Source organism: Carettochelys insculpta, chromosome 26 (assembly GCF_033958435.1).
Source record: "Carettochelys insculpta isolate YL-2023 chromosome 26, ASM3395843v1, whole genome shotgun sequence".
Classification (NCBI taxonomy): domain Eukaryota; kingdom Metazoa; phylum Chordata; order Testudines; family Carettochelyidae; genus Carettochelys; species Carettochelys insculpta.
In genome coordinates this window covers 16928122-16942893 of record NC_134162.1, presented here as the reverse complement: position 1 = coordinate 16942893, position 14772 = coordinate 16928122, and the positions used below count along the sequence as shown (strand labels likewise).

At 43.2% G+C, this 14772-nt stretch overlaps 1 protein-coding gene across 1 annotated transcript in view; it reads left to right on the top strand.

The window, feature by feature from the left end:
- SYCP1 (synaptonemal complex protein 1) overlaps positions 1-14772 on the top strand; it is a 122143-nt gene that overhangs the window by 24970 nt on the left and 82401 nt on the right. The window contains exons 7-9 of the mRNA XM_074977265.1: positions 7116-7174; positions 8940-9009; positions 12259-12332. Of these exons, the coding sequence (XP_074833366.1) occupies positions 7116-7174; positions 8940-9009; positions 12259-12332 (203 nt within the window). The remainder of the gene's footprint in view (positions 1-7115; positions 7175-8939; positions 9010-12258; positions 12333-14772) is intronic.

The following is a 14772-nucleotide window of genomic DNA, read 5'->3' as shown; positions in this document are numbered from 1 at the left end:
TGCAGATGTAGTAGGTGTCTGGCAAGTCCTTACTGTGCTTTTTGTGCTCTCGCTTCTCCTCTGCTAGCTGTCTGATCTTCATCTCGCCCTTCTGAAGGCCCTTGTGTAACCCCTGCCTCCATCTGCTGCGGTCGTCTGCTAGTTCTTCCCAGTTGTCCAGCTCGATGTCTACCTCTCTGAGGTCTCTCTTGCAGGCATCTTTGTAGCGCAACTGGGGGCATCCGGGAGGTCTTTTGCCAGAGGCTAGCTCACCATACAGGATGTCTTTTGGAATCCTTCCATCATTCATCCTGTGGACGTGGCTACCCCCCTCGAAAACCGCTACTGCTGTCGTGGAGTTTGGACTTGGTGCTCAGCGCGCTATTGGGACCACCCTTTGAACCATTATCCACGGTACCCCTCCGACTCCTTACTATGAAAACAACCTTCTTTCTTGCGATTACGTCAGCCCACAGGGTCAGCGAGCTCGCAGCAGTGATGGCAACGCCACCCTGCACAGTATTCTCAAAGGAGGCAGTGATCTTATGGTTACACCCAGCCTTCGTTCCAAAAGTTTCCTTGGAGTTCCATCTTAACGAACCAATAGTTTTACCCTCGTTTTACCCGAAGCCTCACAGCTCCAGCAAGGAGGTGTGCCTACATCTCCGAGATCTGAGAAGGGCATTGGCCTTCTACATAGACAGAACTAAGTCCTTCCAGAAAATGGACAGGCTTCTGGTGTCTCTCGCTCCCAGGTCAAAAGGGGAAGGCCTCTGAAATTCTCTGGGAAGAAAGCAGATTGTGTCCTGTATAAACATGTGCTACGAGCTTCGAAAGACCCCTTTGCTGGCCCCGCCTAGGCCTCACTCCACCAGGGCAGTGGCGGCATCAACAGTCTCCTTCAAGGGAATCCCGTTAAAAGACATCTGTAGAGCGGCGACCTGGTCATCCTACGACACCTTCGCCAAGCATTACGCCCTGCATCGGGTGTTCGATGAGGGTACCCGTCTGTCGACAGCAGCCCTCTCGGGGGCAAGCTGCACATGAATCGATTACCCACCTCCTTACTTGGGTTACTGCTGGGTAGTCACCTATTGTGGAGCACCCACGGGGACCACTTGAAGAAGAAAGAGAAGTTACTCACCTGTAGTAACGATGGTTCTTCGAGATGTGTCCCCGTGGGTGCTCCACCACGCGCCCATCCTCCCCACTTCGGATCTCTGTCTAGTGTTTTTCAGGAGCATCTGAGGCAGTTGGTCAAGGAACTGGCGGGGACAGGATGGCGCACATGACCGAGGGCGCGCAAGGGAGCGGCACGCGCCGGCGCATGCGCGATCCAATAGAAACTGCTAGAAGAATTCTGATCTGCGGCGCCGGGCGAGCCCAACGCCTATTGTGGAGCACCCACGGGGACGCATCTCGAAGAACCATCGTTACTACAGGTGAGTAACTTCTCTTTTCTTCCTGCTTGAATGGATTCTAGTCTAGTTTGAATGAGTTGTACATAGCTCATCTCGCTAGGATGAAGTTTTCTGTTTAAAAAAAAAAGAAACAGCAATAGGCCTAATAACTATTAGTTTTGTGAGCTTAATTTCACATTTTTTCCTAAGGCAGCAAGGTTGTTAAAGGGTTACACATTTGTCTCCCAACTTTTTCTTCAGCATAGTCATTGGAAGCAACATTGATTATTTGGAGAAGCTTGCTTCCTAAGCAATGCAGGAGAAAATATATGAAGGCATTGCTGTTCACGGTTTTACTTATTTGCAGCTCGCTGTGCTGCAGTTTGTGGAACTATACTGCACTGCACCGCACCACACCACACTATCCCAAGCACACGATTCAGAGTGCTCACGCTTTCTCAGAGCTACCTGACAACCACATTAAGACCACTAAAGCCTTGGTGTCCGATAGTAATTCAGGGATTGCCCCATTTGTGGTTGTGGTCCTTCCATATTTGTCACAGCCCCCTCCCCGCCCCTGCCCTCCAGAGCTAGGTCAGGCTCCCCCATCACCCCTACCCGCTCTAAATAAATGTCCTCCCCCAGAGCCAGGAATCCCCAGCTCACCCACAACAGAGTACCCTCCCCTTTCCCAGGACCAGGTACTCCCCCAGCTTCCTGTCCTCTTATTGAAAGTTGGTGACTCACCAGAGCCACTGGAGCTGCACTGGGGCTGCTGGAGCCACTGCCAGGGGAGCTGCACCAGGGCTGGAGCCATAGGGACTGTCTCTGTTGCCACATGCTTACCCCACCAGGTGGTGGGGTGTGTGCACGGAGTGGGCACAGGGCACTCCATATGTGCGGCTATGACAAGCTACATTTAAAGGCTCCAAGAGCCACATGTCTCTCCAGAGCCTGGAATTAGCACACTGCAGTATCCTGTTGGCCACAAATAAGGAGTGGTGAACATATTGGACACCACAGCTCTAAAGGAATTCCCAGCCCTCATTATGGCACCAAAAAGAAAAGAAAGTGATACAGACAGTGGTCAACTGGCTAAGAAGGGAAAAAAGGTGATGACTTGAAACCAGAAAGTCAAATTATTGGATAAGCTGGTTAGTGGTCACACTGCAGTCTCAGTAGCTAGACTGTAGGGCATTAATGAGTCTCCTATGCGTTAAATTAAAAAAGGGTGGGGGGGCAAGCAAAGCATAAGGGGCAGTGCTGCTGCAAATACTCCAACTTTTGAACGTATCATGTCTGAGTCGTGATCCATAACTGAAAAAATAGAAAAGATATTAAGCATTTGGATTGAGGAGATGGCACAGAGACAAGAACCTGTAAGTGGTTCTGTGATTTGAGAAAAGGCTTTGCGCTTGTGGAAGCATTTTACATAAGCATCAGGTGATGGGGGAAGTCAAGGTAATGCAGTGTCATGCGTCACAAGCTAGGGCTTGTTTCACAAATTTAAAAGGAGGCCCCATTTTCATAATGGGAAGTTGACAGGAGAAGCAGCATCAGCAGACCATAATGCAGCACAGGATTATCCCTTGCAAATTGTTAAAATCATAAAGGAAAAGAATTATGTGCCCCAACAAGTTTTCACTGCCGATGAAATGGCTTGTTCTGGAAAAGGATGCCCACAAATCATACTTTTCCAAGGAGGAACGGACTGAACTAAGTTACAAGGCAGCAAAAGACAGGCTGGCCCTTCTCCAGTGGACCCTATGTTGCTGTATTGCTCACTGAATCTCAGGGCATTAAAGTGAAAAAATAAGCAGAATTTGCCAGTTTTTGGAAGTCAAGCAGAAGGTCTTGGGACACAGCTCATATATTTTTGTGTGATTCCAATTTTGCCCATGAGGTAGAAAAATATCTACAGTCCAAAGGGCTGCCCTTCACAGTGCTAGTCATTTTGGGAAATGCCCCAGGCCATTCCCTGGCGCTTTGCAATTTGCCCATCCTGAAGTGCTCATGTTTTTCTTGCCACCTAACATGACTTCCCTTATCCAGCCTCTTGACCAGGGTGTGATTTCTACTTTTAAAGCCTATTACACCAGGTTCACCTTCAGTCGTATTTGTAATGCTGATAAAATGCATCTCAGACAGTGCTGGAAGGACTACAACATTGCTCACTGCATCACTAACATCAAGGAGTCAAATGATGAAATAAAATAGCCAGCCATCGATGCTTGTTGGAGAAACTTGTGAAAAGAAGCTGTCAATATGTCTATGTCCCACCTGTCCATAGGGAGAGTATAAGGATTGTCAGAATGGCCCATGATGTGAGAGGGGAATGGCCTGAGGATATGGAGGAATTGCAGGTTGAAAAACTGACTCATATTTGGAGGAATTGACTGTTGAGGACCTAGCAGCCCTTGTGACAAATATTAGTGAGGATGAAGAGAAGAGGGAAGATCAAACAGAAAAACCCAACTTAAATTTGGAAACACTGACTGATATTTTCAGATGCAGCAAACAGCTCACTGACAAAATGTTTGATTACAATCCCATGATGGAGTGAAGCCTGAAAGTTAAGAGACATTGAGGCTGCGATGCTGCCATACCAGGAAATTTTAAAGGACTTAAAGAGCAAAACTAAACATTTTCCCATCACAGTGTTCCTTTGCGACTCCAACCCTGGTGACCTTCCCCCACTCAGAGTAGCAAGAGTTCGAAGAATTGTTTTGGGTGATTAAGGTTGAAGTTTGTAGCATTATCTTTGTGTTCTAGTTTGTTTATTAATTTACTGCTTTTAAATTAAACATCCTTGATGACTGTTAAACTGCAGGCAATAAAACATTTTTTGCAGACAATGTGTTGTTTTTTCCATTCATTGCTTTCTCTGGAATTTAACACCCATGAATGGCAAAGCCCTTCCTGTAAGCCTATCATACTGGTATCCTGTACAGTACATAGGCTACCTATTTAGACCCTGATCCAGGAAAATATTCAAGTATATGGGTTCATTTAATAGTCCAATTATATCATATATATTTTTGCGGCATCTATCCAATTATCCATCCAGGCAAGGTTTTATCATATTCTCCCCCATGGTCCGCTGCACTCTGCTAGTGGCCCAGGCCCCTCCCGTGGCCTGGGCAGGGCCTAGCCCAGCCCCCCAACTTTCCCCTCCCCCAGCTGCACCATACCAACCCCAGGTTTTCCACCACCCAGCGCGGGGCCCAGCCCAGCCCCCTGGTGAAGGCCTTTTCCCCTCCTCCCCTCCCCCCCATACCATGCCAGCCCCTTCCCTGGCCAGCATGGACCCCAGACCCCTGCCCAACAGAACCTACCCACACAGTGCTGGTCCCAGGCCCACCCACCGACCCAGTGTGGAGCCCATCCCCCAACAGAGCTCCTCCCCCAGCCAGCATGGGGCCTGGCTCATACACTTTGGATGTGTATTACACCAGGCTTTAGTTTAGAACTTTCTGCCAGCCCAACTTCCGCTTTCATGTGGAGCTGCAACAGAGCCTCTAGTTCAGTTTAACATTGTTAAAATTATGCATGTGCTTAACTACTTTGTCTGAATTGGGACTTTGATCTGGATTAATCTTCAGAACCCTCCATGGTGCTGGACACACACTATTGATGAGTTGCTCAGTTTCTTTAGCCTCAACCTGGCATAAATATACACATTTAACTTTACTGTTGTGTATAGCTGCATTGTTGACCATTATCTTTCATGGGAGCTGTAACTGCAGCGGCTCAGAACACAAAGGTGAAGGTCTTATGCAGAGGATTTTTAACAATTGTCTCCTGGCTTTGAAACCATTTTTTCACAATAATGGGCCTCACGTAGGACAAAATGCAAGATGAAGCCTTGCATCGTACCTTTCCCATGGTAATAAAAACTTAAAAATATATTCTCCGTTCCACAGCAATGGAAGACAGGGCAGAACCAAAAATCAGTTTTGATTATGCTGTGGGGGAACCCATGATATTTTTCGAAGGTGTTTAGTTACCAGAGCAATGTTGCTGGTCATTCTGGCATATGATCTTTTTCTGTTTTATCTTCTTTGTGCTCACATTTAGGTCTTGGCCCTGTTCTGCTGTTTCCTCTTTCCTAACGTTTCTAAAAGTAGATCTTTCACAAAGCTTAAATGTCCAACATCATCCCTCTTTAATCCACATAAAATGAAGCTGATAAGATCGTTGTCTTTGCTAGTTGCACTTACTGTAACACACAGACCCCTTTGGATTTCTCTGCTGATCCCATTTTTCCATTGAATCAAGTTCATGTTTTGTTTTCACCTTTCAGGCTTTCACAGTTTTGCCTAGCCTTAGTTATCTTTTCTTGTTGTTTATCACATCAGCTTCATGTTCCTTCATCTCTACCAGCGAAGTCAACCTTGATTGTCCATTTGACTGGTTTTCTTGCATGTCTTCACGCTTTCATCTTGTTCTTTTACGTATAGAACACATCTCCTGAATTTATCTTCAAAATAACAGTCCTCTCAAATCACTCAAGAACCATTTCTGCTGTGATGGTTATTAGAAGTTGATAAGCTAATAATGGTTAGGTTGAGGAAGCAATCCATGAAAACTTGCATATCTATAACTACATATATTTTAGAGAGTAGGTCTGTCTCCATCCTATGTTTGTTCAAGAACTCCTGTTAAAACCTAAGACCTACAACCATGAAATTTAATATGCAACCTCCCCTTACCCTAACTAGTATTATATATATAATATATATATATATAAAATATTTACCCGGCATTGCTTATGTATCTAAGGAGGGGCTCAGGGCAGTGAGGCTGGAGGTGTGGGAGGTGCAGGAGTCAAGGCAGGAAGTACAGGGTCTTGCTGCCCAGCTGGTGGCAACCCAGGGTGGCAAGGGTTGCACTGGCCAGGTAGCTCCACAGTACGAATGTCAATGCTAGCATACTCCTCCACACAGAGCCTATTGTTCTGGCATAACTGAGCCCTCATGTAGTTTTAAGTTATGAAGTAAGGGCGCTGCCTACTAAATTTGGTGGAGAAGGAGTTATTGAGCAGATGTACAAACTCTGATATACATTTTTTTTTAATTTTCTCTATAATTCAAAAATCTATTTGTATGTGGCACTAGTATGTGCAACTGTGTGACCATATCACTTGAGCTCCTTTTTCTTCCAGTTGTCTCAGTGAAACAGTGGATTTCAGTGGGGCTACTTAAAGAACCTGTCAATTCATCTTTGATATATTAATTTATCTTTGATACATCAATAAGCAGAAGGAGTTTCAGAATTTTATCATCAGTGCTGTTTTCAGCCAAGGGTTGAGAGTGGGGAGCTGGCTCCTTTTTAAAAAAAAATAATTAAATAAAAAAAAATAAAAAATGCTGGTTATAATAAAAATAATATGGTTATGCAGTTGGATCCTGAATTTACAACCACCCTGATTTTCTGTCTGGAAGAAGTGGGGTTCAGAATGAAACCATGTAAAGTGATTTGAAATGATACTTAGATGGAGAATATACTTTTTTTGCCTTGCATAACATTTGCCAACAATATTTTTAGACATTTTGGTAAAATGATGAGAAAAAGCTGTATTGCCATATACATTTTTTATTGTAGATCCACTGTCTGTTGAAATTCTTAGGCAAAATTTTGTTACTCATATGTAGAATCTTGTATGTTACATTTATTGCTGTGTTGGCATGTATATTTAAAAGAAAAATTTTGTTCAGTATATTTTTTTGTTGGCAGATGAACATGAAAGAGAAGAAACCAGACGTCTCTATGTGACACTTAATAATAATATTGAGGTAAGTTATTGGTTGTAAATGGCTTCAAAATAGTCTGAGTTGAGTTGAGTTGATTTGAATGGTGAGATTTTCTTACATACAAAACATGTCACTGATCTACAAGACATTCAGTGCCCTTGCTAGGAACTGGAATGTAGGCAGGTTTGGCCTACTGGGTGGGGCTGAGATAAGTAGTTGGGGTCAGATCAGAGTCTGGAACCAAAAACAAGATGAGTGATCAGAGACAGGATTGATAAGGCTGATGGACTGAACAAGGCATTGTGATAGGAACCAGGCAAGGATCAGGCAGAGAGCAGGAAAAAGGTAGGAACCAAGTAACAAGAGGAGGAGCAACACAGTGTATAGTGGCAGAAAAGAACTGCACTCTATTCTATGTCAGCCTGGAATCTGTCCTAATCTTTCTGTCTCTGACTTGGTCTCTGTCCTCTAAACAGCATCAAGTCTGAAAAGTTTCATTTGCACCCTCCCGATGCAACCTGCCTTGTTTCCCAGTTAGTTAAAAGTTAATTTTGCTGTTATTGGATCTTCTCTTCTCTTTCAAGGTTGACTGCTACTTATATCTCTCCTGTCTGTGCAAAGAGAGAGGTTAGTCTCTTTGTGCATATTGAGTAGCAATACAAAGTAAAATTGAGTCATGTCAAAAATATAGTTCCCACAATCTCCCAGTTTTCACTCCCATTGTCACATGGGCAGCTACTGACATTGAGGGCCCAAGTATTTATGATAAGAACAGTTACAAAAGTTGGTTTGTTTTAACTGTTTTTTTATCATGTAGAAGTTTATTTAAAAATACATACATGTTGATTCAAAATGTTTACAAGCGTTATAAGCTGCAATACAATTACATCATAACAATTGAAATTATACACCAGTTTTAAGTACACTGCAGCATTATAAATAGAATGAAAATTTGATCTTAAGGCTATTCTACACTACTATGCTATGTGCTCTCCCATCAGCATAATTACTCTACATCAACAAGAGTTGGAGGCTATTTTGGTGGGAGTGTGTCCCCCCAGCATAGCATGGTGTAGATGCCACTTTAATTTGATGTAACTTACATTGCTCACAGGAGTGGCTTTTTCACATTCCTACTTAAGTGGTAGCGCAGGCAAACCCTTAATATATTTTGTGGAGAAACAGATGAGTAAGTGGGTGAAAAATAGGGAAAAGAGGGCGATATTAAGATCTTTTTACAATGTTTTATTCTGGACTTTTCTATTTCAAACAAAGTAACAGCAAAACCATTGGTAGAATCTTGAAAAGTACATTTGCCTTTTGATTTTTTTTTCTTTTTCTCCCCCCTCCCCTCCCCTGAGGGATATAGTGAGAATTTTAAGTGTTTGTCAGTGAGGATGGAAAGTCATTTTTATCTGGTGGTATAGAATTTGATATTAAAATAGTTGTTAAATGTTACTCTTTTTAGCCTTTGATTTTTATTATTTGTACTGCGATAGCAGTCTACACACCACATGCTATGTGCTAGGGCTCCATCCTTGTAACCACTTCACAAATACCTAGCAAAAGATATTCCCTGCTCTAAAGTATGGACTTATTTCAATTTCCAGTTTTTAAAAGAACTGATTTAAATGAATAGTGTTCTCTTTGCAACTGTAACTCTAGTTTAACAAAGTACTTTTTAATCTTTAATTTTAACCTTACCATTAGTTTACAATACAGATTATTTTTAAATGGCATGTGCATTTCTTTTTCATAATAGGAAGCCATTTTCTCTGAGTACTTATTGCTATATTTTATTTTGTAGAGAATGATATTAGCTTTTGAGGAACTTCGTGTGCAAGCAGAGAACTCCAGATTGCAATTGTGTTTTAAAAGTGAGAATTCTGCCTAATGTTTACAATAGTCATAATGTACTCTGTTATTTGTAACAATCTCTTAGATCCTTGGAGGTATCCTAACATATGCTTTTGGCAGGAATGATAGAATCTTTTAGAACCAGTTAAAAGCACACTATTAATTATGCTTATGGGACTGACTTATGTGGTAATAAGGGAAGCAGATGCCCTTATTACAGCATAACTCGATTCCACAATATGACAGTTCCTGAAAAATGTCAACTGTGTTCCAAAAAGGGGCATAGAAGAGATCCTTGTCCATTATTGTTTGGCCTAATATTAAGCCAGTTAAAGTCAGAATAGGTTGGAACCTGTGTGCTTGTAATACTCTAAAAGCTTGAAAATAACATTTATTCACCTGAGAGCTAGGATGTGTGAGGTAATATATTTTTCTTCTTGATGTGTGAGAGAAGCTTTCAAGCTGCACAGAGTTCCTTTTCAGGCTGGAGAAATGTACTCAGGGAGTTGCAGCTAAATAAAAGCTGTGACAGATTGTTTAGCTTAAGATGTTACGCTCATGTCAAGGGATCAGTGAAGGTGAAATAGCTTGTTAATGCTCCTCTTCCCATCATGGGGTTGGGAAAGTAGATTACAGATTGTTATACAAATCTCATAGAACTGGAAGGGGCCTTGAGAGGCCATCAAGTCCAGTCACGTGCCCTAGCAGCAGGACCAAGCACCATCCCTGACAGATTTTTATTTTAGTTTATCAATTTGCCCCAGACCCCAAAACAACTTCCTCGTGGATTGAACTCACAACCCTGGGTTGACAAGGCCAATGCTCAAAACATTATGATAGAACATAAATTCAGTGTTTGTGTTCAGTCCGTGATTTTTATGCTCCCAGGTTTCTCCTTTGTAGGTGTTAGTGGGTTTCTGTTGACGATGAGGACTGATAGGTTAGGTATAAAGTGATCACTTTGAGAAATGTGTTCACGCAGAACTTAAGTAATAGGCAAACATCTGTCAGAGATTATCCAGATAATGTTTAGTCCTGCTGTGAAAGCAGAGGACTAGACTAGATGACTTTTCAAGGTCCCTTTCAGTCCTCTGATAGTGTTTTTTGTCTTCTTACCATTTTTCTGTGAGAGTTCATTTGAGGGCCCAGTGATTGTCTTGTTTCACCCACACGGTTGTCACTGGGGTGCTTAGAACGTTTTCCAAACCTGAAGAGTGCTATGTAGCTCTAAACACCTTCTCTCTCTCTCACCAACAGAACTTAGGCCAATGAAAGCTGTATCTCACCCATCGTCCCTTTTTATATCATGGGACCGACACGGCTACAGCAACACTGTATTAATTTATTTTCCTGTGTTTGTTTTACTTCTATTTCAGGGGTTTGTATTAGCACCTATCACCATAAATATTGTGCCATTGTGCCTTATAAGCTGTGCTGTTAGCCAGCCACCCAGGAGAGAATCAGGTGCAGCCCATATGGTTAGCAGAGCACCCACAGCCGCCAGCATGTGTTTTTACTGGTGGTGTACATCTATACATACATCAATGCCCATAGTAAAATTTATTTTGCACACAGATGGAAAAAATTAGGGGGATCACTGGTACAGAGACTGTGTTTTTTAATGGAGCCCAGTCCATAATGGCACTACCTGGTTTTTGTAGTTGCCTTCCCTGATCTATAATCAAGCTGTATTGGTTTATACCAGAAAACAATTGGCTCATTATTTGCTTATTTACACTATTAGGCTGTATCTACACTAGAGCATAAAGTCGATTTTTAAGGGAATTAGGTTGATTTTACAATGTACCTGTCTTCACTACACATATCATTCAGGTCAATGTTAAGGAGTCCTAAGTTCAACTTTTTTACTCCTGCTATTTCGTGAGGATTTATGCCAAAGTAGAATTTACAAGGTTGACTTAATGCTAGAGTAGACACAGCATTTTTTAATTTGATTTTATTGTCCTCCAGAAGTATCACACAGTGATCCCAAAGTGTCCGTTCAGACAATCACTTTCACCTCCGCTGCTGTCCATGTGAGTAGGAAGCAGGAATCAGCCCAGGCTGTCTGGCTCAACCACACCATCAGGGGGCTGCTGGCCTCTCCAGCTCAACACCCCCAATCCTACACAGCTGCCAGGCTCTCTAGCTCAAGGCCCCCCATCACCACTGTCACGCAGCTGCCAGGCTCTCTGACTCTGCACCCGTGCCCTAATGTGGCTACCAGGCTCTGTGGCTCAACCCCACCCACTCGCATGCAGTTGCTGGGCTCTTGGGCTCAGCCTGCCTACACCACCACCATGTGGATGTTGGGCACTCTGGCTCAACCCATCCCCCACCATCACGGAGCTGCCAGGCTCTCCAGCTTGAAACCCGCCCCCCCCCCCCCCGCACCACCATCACCATCACACAGTTGCCAAGCTCTTCAGCTCGACCCCCAACACCACATGGCTGCTCCACCCCCAATGTGGCTGATGAGCTCTCTGGCTGCCCACCACAACCACACAGCTTCCAGGTCAAAATGAAATGAATCAAAATAACACTACCAAAATGACGCATTTGAATAATACCAAAAATCAACTTTTCAGTGGCTCCAAATTGTAACTTTTCAGATTTTTATTTCTGCATTTTGTATTTCTCAGGCCTGGCCCACTAGCCTTGTAATGTTGTGGGCCAGGACAGGCTGTAGGAAAGTGGTGCAAAAATGCATTTGGAAGTTTTTTTTTCAATAGAAGTGGGGAGTGAGGGCAATGCTTTCTGGGATGATGACATCAGACACCCACAACCACTTGTGGTGCATTTTTTTTTCCATAACACACTGGCACAAAGCCCCAGAATGCAATGGGAGAGCAGGAACTGTGGGATAGGTACCCACAATGCGATGCTGACACAGTCAAACTTAGCAAACATAATGGCGACACACTGTCAACTTTCTAACCATGTCTGGACCCTCGCCATCAACTTTATAAAATCGAGTGATAAAACGTTGACTTTAATAAATTTGATTTTTTTCCCAATGTAAACACAGCCTTAGAGCCTAACCATGCATAATTTCTATACATGGAATTCTCAGTGACTTCCCATTTTGCATAATATTGAAATAAATATATAAAGAGACATAGCAAAAATAGTGTCTGTGAATATACTCAGGAGAAAATCTGCAATTAAACTATATGACTATACATACATTTTAAAATGACAATTGTATTTGATTTCTTGAAGTATATTTAGTTTAAGTACTAAGTATTCATATTATTTTGTTTCTGAAGTGAAAGAAGCAACAGAAGAAATAGAACAGCTTGGAAAAGAATACAAAATGGAAATAAACGTCAAGGAAAAGCAGGTTTGTTTACCAGAAAGTAAAATTTCTGTATTTTTATTTGGGAATAGAATTTGCATTACATGGAGCAGAAGTTTTGACTAATTTGACTGATTTTGTTTGTGTTAACTAATTTAGTTGGAGTACGGAAAAACCAAAATAGTTCTCTAAAGGGTGTTTTTGTTTTGTCTGTAAAAGACTTGGTATTTTTGAAGGATGAAAATCATAAGCGATACAATATTTTAAATTGTGTGCTTCTTGCTTTGTGTTGTTTGAATGAAAATGTTAGTGAGTTAAATGCCATTTTTTCCCCACAGAGTACCACAAAAGAAAAAACCAAGTTCTGACAGTCCTTACATTTGAGCAAGGTTCATTCCACATCTGCTGGAGGAGAAAAGATGGGGGAAGGACAATGATACTTTCACCCAGGTTCAGCATCAGGAAACAGATCAAAGCAGGGATTGATTACCTGTTAATCGCGATTAACTGGCTAATCATGGAGCCCAAGCTAATCAGTGGAGATCTCCAGGTCACTGAACTCCAGCAGTGCAACAGGGCTCAGACAAGCTACCTGGTAGCTGCAAGCTTGTCTCTGAGTTCCTGTTGTGGGCAAGGGGACAGAGTCTCCCTGCATACTTCCTACATCTGCAGCTCCCTTTGGTTTGCTCCTGGCCAATGGGAGCTGTGAGGGCAGAGCAGAGGGCAGCATGTGGACACATGCTGTCCCCCTGTAGTATGAGAGGGGTTCTGAGCACAGCTGAGAAAACCAACCCAGGGTATTTTTGCTTGAAACCAGGCCACGTACAGCCCAGGCTGTGATTTCCTTTTCACTAAGGCAAATCAAACCAGCCACAAAAGTACCTCTGCCAGCCCCAATGGCTGGCCAGAAGGTATACAACCAAACACCACAGATTCTCCAGCTGCTTCAATGTGCTAAAACCAACAGCCTCCTATTCTCAGGTGAGAGGTTATTAAAACCTATTTCACTAAATCCACACAGATTCTTCCAGGCCCCAGGAACCCAGCAGCATTCCCAGGTCAATATATACTTGGATTTTACCCCAAACTGCACGCTGTGCCAATCCTTTAGAATCAAAAATCTAAAGGTTTATTAACAAAGAAAGAAAAATAGGGTAAGAGAGAAATTATTAAAGTGATACATTACATACATCAGTTGCATTACTGATGCAGTCCATTGCATGTTGAATAGTAACAGAGAGGAAGAAGTGGGTCTGTCCCACGAAAGCTCACCTAATAAACTATTGTGCTAGTCTTGAAAGTGCTGCTTGACTGCTTTTTGTTTTGATGCAGTCCAGTGATGTTATATGCTGGTTTCTTGAAAGTTTCTGAAAACATACCCTACATGGGGGTGAGATCCCAGGTCACATAGGCTTAGTTCATGGAAACTGGAGCACTGCAAACCTGGAGCCAAGATGGTCATTCCTAGGGTCAGCTTATAGTTTTTCATATAAAAGGAAAAAGTCTTTTCTTCTTCCCATAGGCCATGGAGCCATCTTGTCATGTGGGCCATTGTGGCAAACTGCCATTGGTTGCTGAGTTCACCAGCACGTCCCCTTCCATTTAAATAGTATGTGGAATTGATATTTGGGCCTTTGTTTAGTCCATCATCCTGGCTTGGGGAGGTGATCACACCTAATGTAAATCTTATCACTAAAACATTTCTAGTATAGCTACAGAGTGAATATCTGTAACTTCACACAGAAACAAGGCACAGATATACAAGTAACATAAACAGTTTCAGGACATTACCAGCTTTCATTAGACACCTCACTTGGCCCACCTAGCATGAGATTTGGTGCCACTGTATACTCTGGTCACAGAAATGGCTTTACATTTATTGTAAAAATCCAATAACATCCCATCCCCTCTCCCCACAGTGGACATAAAGGCTGGAGTTTTTAGCCAGCAGGCAGCCTGTCTGAGCCCTGCTGTGCTTTCAGCTAGAATCCCTATGTTAAGCACCTCCTTCCTGGAGCTGCACTTTGAACCCCCTCCTGCACCTCTGTTTTCCCTGCCAGAACCAGCACACCATATCCTTGTCTGCATCCCAAAACTGTGCCTCAGGCTAGAGCCAGCACCTCTTTTTTCCATCCCTTCTGTAACCCACCACTGACCCCACCTGGCGAGCCCAGACAGAGTCAGCACCTCATATTTCCTCCTGCATCTCAGCACTCCACCCCAGTCTACAGCCCTCTTCTAGAGCCAGCACCCCCTTCTCCAACTGCTCCTGTAGCCCTTCGCAGAGCCAGCATTTTGCACCCATTCCAGCTCCCTAACATTCTGCTCTGGCCTGGAGTCTTCTGCACCCAAACTCCCTCCAATAACCTGCACTGTTACCTTCTCCTGCACCCCACCACTCTAACGCAGCCTGGATCCCACCCATACACCAAGTACCCTCCCAGAGCTTGCATCCCGCACATCCTTCCTACTCCTCAACCCCTTA